The following is a 14,845-nucleotide window of genomic DNA, read 5'->3' as shown; positions in this document are numbered from 1 at the left end:
CATCTACTATTCAAACATGTTCTCTTTATTTCCAAATAACTACTGTTTTTGCTTACATTTGATCTTCTTCTGGAAAGTGCTGTAATACACCCAGGCAGTCAAAGAAACCAAGTGAAATCAGTATTTACTCATCTTTGTTTGACAAATGTTTACACATCCAAACTATATTTATACTTCACACTTGCAACCTGAAACTCACTTTGTATGAAAGAAAGATAGATATTTAGTCTTGTGAGTACAGAGTCCTTTATCTGTGTTATCTTTTATAGCTATCTACTGCATTGAAAAGGGTATGGCACATAGCGGCTTGATTATGGGAAAAATCATAATCAATCATCATATTATTTTGGTCAATGATGGGAAGATTTTACAGGATTACTCCTTGGCTTTGAAATGTGGAAGAACATTGTGTGATCTACACGTCAGTAGTGCATTGTATGTATCATACCACAAGAGCATCTTTACAAAGCATACGCGACACAATAATTGTTTAATATTTATTATCTTGCATTCATAATAATTGGGAGCGTAAATATAAATAATTTCACAGCCACAGTTTGACATTAAGCAACATTCCCTTACAACGCTATTTTTTTTAAATTACTGTAGTAAACATTGCAGTGTACAGTATGTGTGGGTGATTGGGTTCAAACCTTTTTTTTTATGTCCCTGTCCCACAGATTTTTCTCAAAAAACACATTGACTTGGCTTATGAACTTGCTTTCGCTAAGCTTCTTCCCATCATAACTCCATGTTACGGCCACATCACACTCTTAGAGAGTGATTATTAACTCCCCGGGAGATAAGACATTTAACCTCCACTTCTTTCTTTACAACATTTGGCTTCAATCCTGCTAATTGGCCATTAGATTGCCATGAAATGCTGGAGAGAAACTGCTAGAAGTAGAAAAGATTTTTCCTGACACTGATTTGCTTTATCGCCTCTATTGAAATGAGCACTGTGATCAGTCTGATCCTTTGTGGCTACGTTGTGGGAGTTCATATCAATTTCTGCTTAAATGCATATCTTCTGGACTAATAAAGCAGATGAATGTCTGAGTGAAGTACCGCTTCGGACCACCCCTGGATGCCGTTTGGGGACCTGAAATCTGACTCATAATTCAAAAGGGCAGTTAACAAAACTTGTCCGCCATCAACAACATGTAAGCCCACTGACTCCCTGGTATGTAAAAAAACAACAATTTGAACTCAAATAACAGGGTTCAGTAAGTAACCCGCAGCATCAGCAAAAATGAGTGCAACTTCAAAGTGACTCTTGTGGAGTTTCATTTTGATGTCGGAGATAGCAGAGGATTATTGATGGTCCATTGGATCTTGTCTGCTTTTGTGTCACTTTTGCTTTAGCATCACACGTTGGCTGAAAGTAGTTGCCTTATCTGAACCCCCTGTGAGCGCTCAGATCTCCCAGAACAGCTAGGCCTTTAATCACCTGTCACAGTTAGTGTCTGTGGTAACTTTAAGGATGCTGATATTGTAGTGGTTTCTTCATACAATGATGGAAAGTTATAATTACTGTACGGGGGAAGTATTTATCATGTTTATTACCAGATATGAAAGTGTTTTGAAAAGGCTACAAAGGATAAAGGTTGAACGGTTTGGCAGATAAAAGCATAAAGTCTGTCAAGAATGCAGTGTACAGTTTTTGATCAATTATAGATTGCATTTTTTGCTGTTGCACTCTTTTATTATCATAGAGAGACTCATGGTATTTTTTGTTATAGACTACCTCCCTGGCCAGGCCACACGTGCTTTAATGCAGCATTTGCTATCTATTCAATTACTTTCTATTCTTTGGAAAAGTCAAATGATTTGTATTAATGACTTATCATTTCAATCAATATTCAACAAACATGGCTATCTTCTTGTTGGGGCAGATTTGTCTTCTCCGATTTTCAACAGACCACAGGCCAATCTCTACAAATAAAAATATCTTATTTTATGGTGTGCTTACTTGCTTGCCTCTTGCATTTGTCTCTTTGTACACGTCAGAACTGACAAGGTCAAGTAAACACACCTTCCATTTGGTGAAGTGTGACTGAAGACTCACTCATGCATCACCCTCTGTGGCCCCCACAGTGACCCAATGCCTTTTTTCAATCCTGCAAACTGCCTTGATACGTTTAATGTACGTCCCTGGTCCTTCAGATCTATTCTGAGAAGTGGATGTTAAACAATGTCAAGAAAAAGCTTTCAAATGCACCAGAGCAGTCTCTGCAAATTACTTAAATGTTTATAATTCCTGGTAACCATTATTCACTGTTCTTCATAGCATATTCCATCACTTGTCTTTGAAGCCTACCAACACCCACACTGAGGGTATTGTGTTTTTTTAACTGCATGGTTCACTGGTAATTGAGTCGTCTTGTGCAGACCGGCTATTACAGAAAACTAAAAAAAAAAATGCGCACAGTTCCTATAAATACAAAATCACACACACAGGAGATAAAGGACTAAGTGTAGCAATTGGTGATTTATTGTAATAAGCATTTTTTCATTTGTTTGCATCTCAGTATCATTTCTGTGGATATGTTGAATGTTCACAGAACACCATTTTTTGAATGCTACAGTAATTGCAGCACCACAATACTCTTTTCTTGGTTGAACTGGTGTTGAGTCACATATTTCACTCTGGTGTAACGGTTTGTAGTTTTAGTAGCATGACCTCTGAAACAGTCATTCAACCAATTTTGCCGCAATTATTTTCCTCACTTTGATTCTAGTTACATTCAGTCTCTTACTTTGGTGCATCTAAAAATGATACCCAGAACACAACACGTGACAGAAAATAAAAGTGCTAGACTGTGGCCCACTCTAGGAGTTAGTGAAGCGAAGATATTATGAAACATTAAAATGATGAGCTCGTGACTCAAACCATATCCATCACTGCTTGGTTGATATACACCTGGTGCAGTATGGATTCTGTACCTTTATTGTTTAACGCTCACACTCGGCATCATTCAGTAGACTGCATCAGTAGTCTCTCTTTTCTTCTCGCAGTCGATTCAGATGTGCACTGAGCTCTCTCCCATTCCCTCAACACTTTCCAGCCATTAGGTCACAGAGCTGCCAGGAAGCATGTAAAGAGATCTGTGGGACACAGTGACAGTGGAACGAAGTGATACTGGAGGAAGGGACAAAGTCTGTCGGTTTGTTTAGTGCAAAGGGGCTCTGGTATTGCAGTTTACAACAGATAGGATAGAACTGAAATTTGCTTGTGTTGGTACCGTGGAATTACCATGCCTAAGAGTTCATTTTGAATGCTATCCACATATACAGTAATGGCTCCACACAATGTGCAAAGTCCATATTTAATTATTCTGTACTGCTGTGGGTAGGTGTATACACATTTATCAGGAGTATTTTATTGTAAAAAGGTTTGAGGCACAATGCTTATGCATTTCTTGCTTATCTGAGAAAAAAATGACAGCTCGCACTGTGCCAGCAGCATGACTATGAGGGTGGCAATTTCCGTCCGTCTGTTAGATCAGTCCTCAACTTTTGGTCCAGCAGAAATATCTCAGTGTCAATCTGGTCAAATTGAGATTAAATATAATGTATTGTTATCTTTTTCAGCCCCAAATATCCCATGGCTGGCAAACGTGCTGATGACGTACAGTAGAAGGTTTTCATCTTGACCGAAGAGATCAGATAAATCCAAAGATACACTTTCCAATTTTTTCTGAGTTTGTCGTTAACTTCTTTAAAAAAAGTAAAAACAACATGTTTTATGACGGCACAAGCTTGGTTCTGTTTGTATCAGTTTTGATAACATGGTCACCAAAGTAGCTACAGGTCCCCCCTAACACGGTGACGTCGCTAAAGATTGGTCCGACAGGACAAAAAATTGGAGCAAATTATCATACAGGTTGTAAACAAGCTATCAGCTTTACCAGATAAGCTACCATTTGACATTTAGATAAAACCATAATGAAGCACACCATCAATGATGCTTAATTTCCCTTGAGAGTGTTAACAAATATATATAAAATGTCAAAGTTGAACCAGGGGTCTGTCTGTAAGCTGTTAGATGCTACATTATTGGCCTGCTTTATTTCTTCTTCTGCCAAATAATGTAACTACCTAAGTGTATTTATTTTAACCTATGTACCGTAATTTTCGGACTATAAGCCGCGCCTTTTTTCCCATTTTTCGACCCTGCGGCTTATATAACGGTGCGGCTAATCTATGGATTTTTACAGCTAACGGCCACTAGGGGACCTCCTAAATAAATGGATTTTACAGGTTACAGTCCACCACCTTTAACTCTATGGGTTCTATGGCCGGTCCGTGCCCCCCACCTTTAAGCGGCGGGCTCCAGCAGGAAAAGCTGGAGGCCGGAAAAGAGTGAGACAGGTAGCGCGCAAAAGTAAAAGTGGAACCGAGAGTGGTACGAGAGACAGAACGAGAGCAAGACAGACAGACATTACGAGAGCGAGACAGTTTGTCCCCGTACCACTGGTTGAAAACCACTGCTGTAGATCACTGCCGGTACGTGCGCTGGGAGCGCACCGTTTAAGTTTGAAAGTTGAAAAGTTTGTGTGTCTGAAACGCTATGTGATACAGTACAGTTTACACAGCACATGTTCTGTAGCTACTATTGCACTAAATGGTAACACTTGAATACGTTATGCAAATATGCAACTTGTTTGTTGAAATGTTAATAAATGGGAGCTTCCTCAAACAGCCATCTCTTTCCCGACAATCCCCTCTGTGCATGAACCCTTACATATGGTAATTAAACATTAAAACACCTGCGGCTTATAGTCCAGTGCGGCTTATATATGTACACATCATTCAATTTAGCTGCTGCGGCTTATATTCAGGTGCGCCTTATAGTCCGAAAATTACGGTAATCATCTCAACACTTCTTCTCATCTGACTCTTGGATCTTAGCAATTTTCCTGAAGTCGGTTATTGAGTATTATTATAAAACGATTTTAAAGATTTAAGATACCCCTCACAGTAGGTGTTCCTGGCAAACATAAGAAAAATCATATCTCTCTGCTGGTCCTCAGAAGACTGATTACAGTCTTGGTTGACTTTCCTGGCCCGTGTCTACATTGTACAAGCCCTCAGCTCATCAGTTGTCTAACCTGGACATTTAATACTCCCGAGTGCTTCAATGCCTGTGTCTCCACCATCTGGAGTGTTATCAGCATATTGAAACTGACAGCAGGAATGTTGTTCAAAATGTAATCCAATGCTCCTGCATTCACTGAATGGATTCTGCAGCATACACAGCTTTGATCTCACTTTCCACCGCTCCAACTGCCACAACTATTATGACCCCTCTCAGTGCTGCAGACTGTGTCTTATATCTGCTGTCCATGTTATGTTGTCAGTGCCACTCATACATATGGACTGATCAGCGTAGATTTGGCTAGTGTGCCAATTCTGGGAGTTCTGCCAGGCGGCATACAGCATGGATGCTTTCCCTCAGAGGGACAAAACGGAAATGACAAGGCAATTGCCATTCTGTCAGCATTGCCATGGTAGCACAGGCACGGCTGTTTATCCCAAGGTTAATGGGATGACGCCTGGAACTGAAAGTGGCAGATTGAGAGAAACATGTGCCTGTTTTACTTAAAACAAGAGTGCTGTCGCATCTCACAGAAGTGAACCAGAACAGGTCGGATTCACGAGCAGTATGGACTTGATAAACGTCACTCCTCTTACCTCCAGCATAGATCATACATTACAAAATCAAGACATTTGTGCATTTGTCAAAATATTGATGTAAATGATGTTTGTCACTTAACCCTTGCTGGTATTGATCAAAACACTCTAAAGCATGCAGAGCATTACTGAAACTGATAAAAGCAGTGAAGCGGTGAAGACGAAGCATTTTGTAAAGACAGGATGTACATTTAGGCTTTAGGTATTTGACTATCAAACCTAATGAAGATCTCTTACTGAGGATATTTTTGTATTTGTACTGATGTACTGATGCCTGTTTTGATGCTTTAACATCTGATCAAATTTGACTTATAATATTGATACCTAAGTATATAGTCATTTTCCCACACAGTGAAAATGGCATGTTTTGTGAATGCTTTACACCAGAGATTACAAATGACGCACTTTTAAAAACAATATTTCAGTTAGCAGCCGCTGTCTCAATATATAGAACAAGCTTCACAGAGGTAGGATTTGGTGCAGGGCGATTTTATTGCTCGGGTTCAGATTCACCAGTTTCCTGAGCAACAATAGGTACAGCTTAATTCAGCTCGATATTGTTTACTCCTTGAATGTGAGGTGAGATCAGTGCAACTCGCTCATCCATGTCAATAAAGATAGTTACGTTTATAGTTCTTTACTTAATATATAGGTATATGAAACGATCATCATAGCGTGTGAATTACCCAATAACACCTATAAAGATTTTCATCAGAATAAGTGGTGTGTGTGTGTGTGTGTGTGTGTGTGTGTGTGTGTGTGTGTGTGTGTGTGTGTGTGTGTGTGTGTGTGTGTGTGTGTGTGTGTGTGTGTGTGTGTGTGTGTGTGTGTGTGTGTGTGTGTGTGTGTGTGTGTGTGTGTGTGTGTGTGTGTGTGTGTGTGTGTGTGTGTGTGTGTGTGTGTGTGTGCGCCGTTCTCTCCGAGCCCTATGCTGCATGTAATGTAGCTGCAAATGTGGAGGATAATGTACTTGATAAATCAATCTAAAACACTTTTAAACTTGTACTTATTTGTAATTTGTTCACCTCAGCCGTATAGAGTGGCATGGCTGCTATGTGAAAGGCTTTACCACTAGGATTATAGTCATTCTGATGGATGGCAATGAGACAGATTAATCGACTGCTGTGGAACCCCCACTTATCTGATTTTAGAGCTGCTCCTCCCTTTATGTTCTTGAAAGGCAGAATTATCTCTCCAGCAGTAAATGGGTTGTAATGTGTGTTTTAATGGAAAATTAGCTAAAGATTACAATTTTCTCTAGTTACAATTTGAATAAAACAAGCCTGTGAAACATTTTAGTGGTTTCAGTACACTACATTTATTTCACTATGAATAATGTTGTTTACTCTATGAAGCCCGTTTATGTCCCGTTAACTCCTCAAAAGTTTTGTTGTAGTTTGCCGCAATTCACTTAAGAGAAGAAAGAAGAAAAGAAGAAACTGGGGTTGAAACTGCCCACTGGAGAACCTGAATAGTTCCCAGTGTTTTTTATTGCTGGTAGCCCACATAGCAAACTCTCCTTGTTAAGGGAGTGGTAAATGTTCAAAGCAACTGGAGGCATTGTGTCTCAGACAGCTCTGCCAAAAGGAATTTTTCTGTGAAAACAAATGGGACGGAAGTAAGTCATAACCAATTGCCCAACTGCCTCCAGTGTGTATTACTTTAACTGTATACATACACATCAGCTAGCCCCGCACAGTCTGAGCTCTTATTGTTTTTTCCAAGAAACATTCAGAGACATACAGAGAAATGTAATGGAACTGCGTGGGGATATATAAGTGCCATGATTGATTCATGTTGGTGGCGGACAAATACTAGAGATCAATACTGATATTTGGGAGGTTGTACCCAGTCCAGAGTAAATGTTTTAAAATATATGTAAACACATTACATAAGCAACAATTGGATAGATTCATTCTTGTCTGTGCTCTCTTGTGAATTACCTATGTAATGGTGACAATGTTTCCACAATATTTCCCTCTAATATACTTCTGCAGCTCTGCCTTTTCTTGTTACTCAGTGGCCACCACCAAATAATCTGCAAAAAACAGATATGAGTTTATCGGTTTCAGCTCTATGGGTTCAGGGGACCAAACATGTCATTATATGGCAATGAATCAGGGCCAGAAATGATGAATTATTATCCCTTTTCAGGTAGGATATGGCATTTAAATGAGCTGCACAAGCCAAACAGAATAACTTTGTTTGTTTCTTTAACATTAAACAGAAACAGAGCAGTATTTCTTTACAGTTTGGTCTATCAACCGCTAAGACTAATGTGTGCCTTTATTCAGGTTGCTAGTTTTTCCATTCTTTACTCTAGACCTCCTATATTGATTGTGTTGTCGATTCTCAGTAAGACTGGCCTTGGTAGCAAAGCTTTTACATCACAGGGAGTCATTTGCTTCGGTGTTGATATAAAATATATTACTTCACAGCGCTTTAACCTTTAATCAATTGGTTAATAGACCTAATTGAATTGAATTGCTTCCTAAAAACTCCATGTGAATGACAAGGTTACATGTATAGAAAGCTTGTCAGCAGGCACAGATCAAATATAATTGAAGGAAATGTATTGTATTCACATATATTTTTTCTATTTAATTTAAGAAGATTTCTTATACAGAACATTTTTATTTGAATACGCTAAGCATTTGCTCAAATAAATAAAAAATACTTTCTATGTATTTTCAATTTTCATGCAGCCTTTTCTATCCTCATAATAATTACATACATAATGGGCTAGGTGCCATTGTATAACATTAGTTGGTGAGATATTCGCAAGTCTAACGCTATGATTGACAAATATAATCCTACCTCCTAATGCAGTCATTATTAGAAATGCAGCTCAACCAACATTCTAATGCAATCCAGACCTCACCAGCTCATAATCTTTGAGGTTGTATTCACAAGGCAATTTATCTTAATTTAAGTCACTGGACAAATCCAAGAAATATAAGAACCAAGACACTGAGGACGTGACCATGTTTAATTAACTCTTCTCCTAACTTCGTGGCATACTCACTGGAGGGATGAATGTAGTGATTCCTGTTGATGTGTCTGCGCTCTCCAACATGCATCTTTATGTTTCTTCCTTGGCCGACGTGTTCATTTCAAAATAATCCTTTAGTTTTGGCTGCAAGGTGTTTATACATTACGACATAAAGCCACTCTTGATCCAGCCTGTTTTAGTACAGTGGGGTTCTCATATTTTTTCACGAACCAGCCGCCAAGTTGTCCTATATCTTTAGGGAATGGGATCATGAATATTGTGTTAACCCAGAAAAGTTAAAATCCATGCATGCTTCCTTGTTCCCCTGATTCCTCAGCTTTTGTTATTGCATTGGCCCATTGTACCCGTAAAGAGATCAAGGGGACCCCTGTCGGTTCAGGATTATTCCTTTGTAGAAGCGCCACTGTAGGGGATAGAGGATTAAAAGAGCAGACAGTGAATGGGGATTCTACAGGAAGTTCGTTTGGAGCACACACTGCACAATAATTGTTAAAGCGGACTGTTTTCTATTCAATAGCGTATTTGGTTTAATGTTTTTTAAAACCTATTTGAGCCAAGGAATAGACCCCCATTAACTCTGTACCCATTCCAGGCTTTCAGTTTGTGCAGCACTGAAGGATCTGCCTCATTTGGATATTTATATCCTATATGGACTTTATGGACTAATTAACGCTGGAATTGCCTGTAGCCAGATGATGAATTTTCATTATGTTTACATGTTTTCCCAGCTGTTGGAGGGGTTTAGAGGGCACTGCAGCTGAATGAATATGAAGAATCTCTGTCTCCCTTCCCTCAATTTCCGTTAAGGGCATATTGAAAACTGTCCGCTGCTGTAGCAGAAATATTGTCACTGTGTTTTCAAAATGGTGTGTGTTATATAAAATCCTTAGACAAAATTGTATTCTATCTGCATCTTTATAAAATCGTGTTTCTTCTGTTAATGCAGGAAACCATGGACCTCGAGGATGGGCAGCCGCATACCCAGAATGTTCTGCGAAGAACCAATCACCTGTGGACATTACAGATGAGCGAGCTTTGGTTTCGGAGGAGTACCAGGAGCTGGTGTTTGACAAGTTCAACACTGAGTCCTCCAACCAGACCACCATGAAAAACACTGGAAAGACAGGTCGGCATCTAGTATTGTCTCAATACAAAAATTATGGGTGCAATACGATCCCTGTCGAAGGCATTTTGGTATCAATACTACAATTATACCACAGCAAAAACCTATTATGCAAATTCCACTTTTCCATGTCTTTTATACATCAGATTTTGGCCACTTTATGATATCATAACGTTTTTTTGGCTTGTGTAACCATTAGCCAATAACCAACCAAGGTAACCCCCCCCCCCACACCTTATCACCTGGATCTCCTCCTAGAGCACCATTGAGTTCTTTTTAACCAACTATCTCGGCGTGGGGAGCGGCTCCTTATTTTCATCTAAAGTAACAGACAGAGAATCAGCACTTTGGAAACAGGGCTGAAACAGAGGGGATTATGGGATGCTACAGTGCGTGATCTGTTTGGTGTTTCAGAGACATGTTTTGTATATATCTGAAACCTATAATATATTGATGAAAAACGGTATAATAGGGGACCTTTTAAACAATGGAATAGGACTGTTATTATTTTTTCTCTATTACATTTTATTATTAAACAATTTATATATTTAGACAATGTCAAAGTAGGCAGTGGAGGATGTGAGAAGAAGCCACAAAACAACATGATGAATATTATACCATAGTGTGTTCATAGGTTCATACATTTGACTTGCCATACGGACTGAAGAAAATAATCAGCTCTTTGCACGTTCACATCTCCACCTTCATATTTCACACTGCTTCTTATAGGTTTGATCCTTGCAGTGATAAGTGTGAGCAATACTGTGTGCTTGGAAGGAAGGACTAATCAAACTAGACATACAGTAATGTGATAACGACATTTATTCCACTATTAGTATAATGACAATGTAACAAAAATACACTGTAGGAATACATCGATAAAAAACGTTATCTTAATCACATATCCATGTTTTTAAATACAAGAATAGCTCTTACGTTTCAGTAAAGGACCTAACAATCACGTAGTCATGATTCTTGTAAATCTATCGGTAGTTTTATTTTTAATTGTACCATTGCCTTCATTGTACTGCCCCCTGATCTCCTTGTATCGCTCCCTCTCTTCTTTGTTAAAGTGTTCACGCCTTGTTTATGAAAAACATTTTAAAACTCACTTTATTAACTGCTACTTCAAACCATTGCTTTACATTTCTTTCAAACAGCGAATCCGGACTATTTGTGTGAAACTCTGACCTTAATTGATCTCCTCTGCTCCTGGCACTATTTCTCTCAGAGAGGAGCTTCATCTTTTGCGTTTGATCGTAATGAGAGTTGTTAGCCTCCATGACAACCAAGACCGCTGGGACAGCCAAGCAATGCTGGGGGCTGCTTATTTACAATGATAGAAATAACATGGTTGGCTGTAATTTTGTGCACAAACCGTACAAAGGGAATTTTAGATGGCTAAGCACTGTGAAAATCAGGAAAATTGAACAATATTACCAGAAAATGTAATCACGCAAACACTTTTTAGAAGAGGTCAATTTAAAATATAGCAGCTTCACCCCACAATATTTGAAATTAATTTTACATAATGTTGCCCTAAAAGAGGAAGCTTTTTTTCTTTAACCCTAGTTTGCCATTACAACCACTCTTTTGAGCAGCCATGATATGACAGGTACATTTTATTCCTCACTGAAGCATCAAATTGTTGATAGAATATAGGAGGAAATATTACAGGAACAAGATGAAATGCACTTGAGCAAGTCATGACATATTTCTTGATCGTCTCTCTTCTATGTTATTGGTCAGCTGGCACTTCTCTCTGTAAAAGCCTACAAGGTTGAGATTAGATTAAAAGCTAGTGGGTACAATTGTTACATTCCAACATCTTTGGCTGCATTTGCTGGTCTTTGTCTGTTGAAATGTGGATGAATGTCTTCATGAACCACATTGTTAAGTTATTGATCTGAGGAGATATTTATCCTTGATGTTCATGGAAGACAGTTAAAAAGTTTTGAATGTGATGCAGGTTCTCAAACTATCTTTGGCCTTCGGCGCCATCCTTGATAAGTTGCAGTTGCTAAGTCTGCAATCTTTTTTCATGTGCTGTCCATGACAATCTTTTGTTGTTTATTGTACTGAAGTTGTTAAAGATGATATCAAACATGGCCAAGTGTTTCCAAGCCCATTGTTGCCATTGTTTGGTTGTCAAAGCGGACATCAGGATCTGAACAGACACACACACACCCCCCCCCCCCCCCCTCCCGCCACTATAATGTCCGTCTTTTCACTGAATTGTCGTCCTGACAACAACTCCGCAACAACATCTACCTCACCTGTTGCCATTTCAACGTTAAATACAATAAAACGGGAAATTAATTGCTACGTCGCATTCATCTAGATCAGGGATGGTCAACTTGGATGGTGGTGGGGGCCACATAGTTGATGTACTGGCCACCAGGGGGCCGCAGATTCACTTGGAACACACACACAAATTCCATGTATTATATGTAATTATTCGCAAATATACTAAGTCTGACATGTTCATTGACATTTTACAATCTTTCAGGGAACATCCTCTTATAAGCTCACTAAACAAATATCAGTTCACAGAAATGTGAAGTGGCATGTTTGTATTGAACAGGTTATACAGAGGAATAAAACTATTTTAAACTTTTGGAAAGCACGGAAAATGTGTGTGCATTGAGATTAACCATTAAAGAGCATCTTGCTGGTTGTTATTTTTTCTACATTTATGCTTAAACTTGCTTGAAAATTACAATTAAAAAAGTGAAAGCAGGATTTGATATGTTTTACGAGACATAAGGGCAGGAATTCAGAGGGAAAGGAGCAATTTTGAGCTCTGCTCTTAAAAAACGGCTTTTTTTTAAGGTCATACGTCAAACGCGTCATATTACATCACACAGGGGACACATCTCCGCTCTCTGACCGCGGTTATAGTAGAGTTGCGTTGAGTAGAGCGGTTGTGTTTTAAGGAGCTGGTATTTTTCGTTAGTTTTACATTGTATTTCACCATTTGTAATCATGGTGCAGTATTGTGTTTGTGCAGGTTGCACAAATACCAGCCTGTCAGGACATCAAGTCGACAGTAAAAAGGACCGGAGCTAGCGTTCGTTCCTGGGTGCGTTGTGCATCCACCCCCCCCCCCCCCCCCCCCTTCGCTGCTCTTTCTCTCTCCCCTCCGGTACACGGCACCGTAAGACATAGTGTGGAGTTGCATTAGGTAACGCTGTGGTGGCTGTACTGCTCCAGCCGTCTCCTTTGTGTTTGTTTGTTTCCCCCTGTCTGTGTTGTTTGTGTGTGCGTGGTGGCTGTCACTCCTGGCTCCCGGCTCAACCTCCACTCACCTGCTGCAATCAGCTTTGCACCCTCCCCGACTACACACCTGCTTTCCATCAAGCCATTTACAACGACATATCAACGGAGGCTTCCACAACCTTTCTCCGCCAGAAAGTCAAGTATCAGCCGTATCTCGCGTCTCCCCTCCGGTACACAGCACCGTAGTGTGGAGTTGCATTAGGTAACGCGAGATACGGCTGATACTTGCGCATTAGTTTCTGTTATGGATCAGTATCAACAGTCCTGCCAGTAACGTTACTATATTATCAATGCTACTTTAGTTATAGCCTGATATATGATAGCTAACTTCACAATGTTGTGATGTGACGTTAGCTAACATTGTGTAGCTAACGCCGGTCACTCACCAAGATAGCTGCCCAGTTCTCCACTGGTTCTCCTCACACCACAGCTCAATTTCTCTCCGATGGCCGTTATTTCTTCTAATCCTTGGCTGCTCCTGGTCTCTTGGACGCCTAGCAGGCTCATAATTATAAGGTTGTGGTCCGTCATATGCATTCGAATATTCATGTTCAACTTCGTCTGTGTCTTCTGTGTCGAAACTAGCATTGGGATGCATGTTTATTAATACGTTACACCGGCCGCTCTCCCCCTTGTGTGGGAGGTCACGTGCCGAGGCTTTTTTATGCGGAAGTGAACATTTCTTACAAAAACGACGCCAGTTGTCACTGTAGTGTATATTTCTGTATATTTTTGGGAACATCTAGTGTATTCATCATTTTCCTACACATTTATTCACAGGTGTCTTTAACCTGGAAGTTGCTCTTTAAGATGACATAAACATGAAGTCATGAACACTAACCCAGACATTAGTTGTCTAACTTGAACCTAAGACGCTTGTAGCCTGTCTCTGCATTCCCCTTATTCCACAATAAGGGGAATGTCAACACAGACACCTGTCAGCCCGCACTCTGCTGTTCCTCAGCGCCACTCCCCCTCCCTCCCGCTGAGATTATGAATGAAAAGCGTATAGTAATCATAGATAACACGGCAGGGTCCGTGACAGTTTGTTTTCATCTGATTTCAAATAAACAAAGTCTTGGTTTTTAGAATATTAAACTTGTTTCGCCAAATTCAGATGATAAATACAACTTTTAAGCTTGTAAAAGCATAATTACAAGCGGTAACTTAACGTCACAGCAGGCTTAACAACAGCCGGTGTTTCTTGTGAGTGTTTCCCCGTGAAACAAACACAATACACACAAATGCGTCAGAGATTATTTTGCGGTATTTGGCTGCGTAACGAAATCATGTATGCAGCTTGCGACGTAACTAGGAGCCTAGTGGACGGTATCAGTAATACCCCGGACCGCCATTTGCCCATCCCTGATCTAGATCCTCTGTCTTTCTCCAGTAAACTACCGGGCCTTCTAGAGTACCCTGGAACCGAGGGAAGCTCTGAAAGAATACGCCCATTGGCTACAAATCAATATATGATTGGTTGATCAAACTGTCAATCCAAACGTACGCTCTCATTCAGTGCAAGGGCCAGGGCATTCTATCAAGGATATAGAATACCTTGGTTGAAGGATATTCTACCCAGAGACCCAGAACAAGATCTGATTGGTTGCATTTCTTTTCTAACACAAAACCACTGAAATGCGTAGTGCATGGACCGAGAAGGATAAACCAATCAACGTAACACTGTATACAGATCAACAACACAGATACGATTATTTTCATTTAATTTAATT

General features: G+C 39.8%; 1 protein-coding gene across 3 annotated transcripts in view; it reads left to right on the top strand.

Annotated features, from left to right (window-relative positions):
* The window catches only part of ca16b (carbonic anhydrase XVI b), a 111,341-nt gene that overhangs the window by 51,310 nt on the left and 45,186 nt on the right, over positions 1-14,845 (top strand). For all 3 annotated transcript variants that reach the window (XM_079682167.1, XM_079682166.1, XM_079682168.1), the window contains one exon: positions 9,657-9,836. In XM_079682167.1, the coding sequence (XP_079538293.1) occupies positions 9,657-9,836 (180 nt within the window). The remainder of the gene's footprint in view (positions 1-9,656; positions 9,837-14,845) is intronic.

The sequence above is a fragment of the Notothenia rossii genome (assembly GCF_949606895.1).
Source record: "Notothenia rossii genome assembly, chromosome: 5".
In the NCBI taxonomy this organism is placed as follows: domain Eukaryota; kingdom Metazoa; phylum Chordata; class Actinopteri; order Perciformes; family Nototheniidae; genus Notothenia; species Notothenia rossii.
This window is presented reverse-complemented; position numbering and strand designations above follow the sequence as displayed.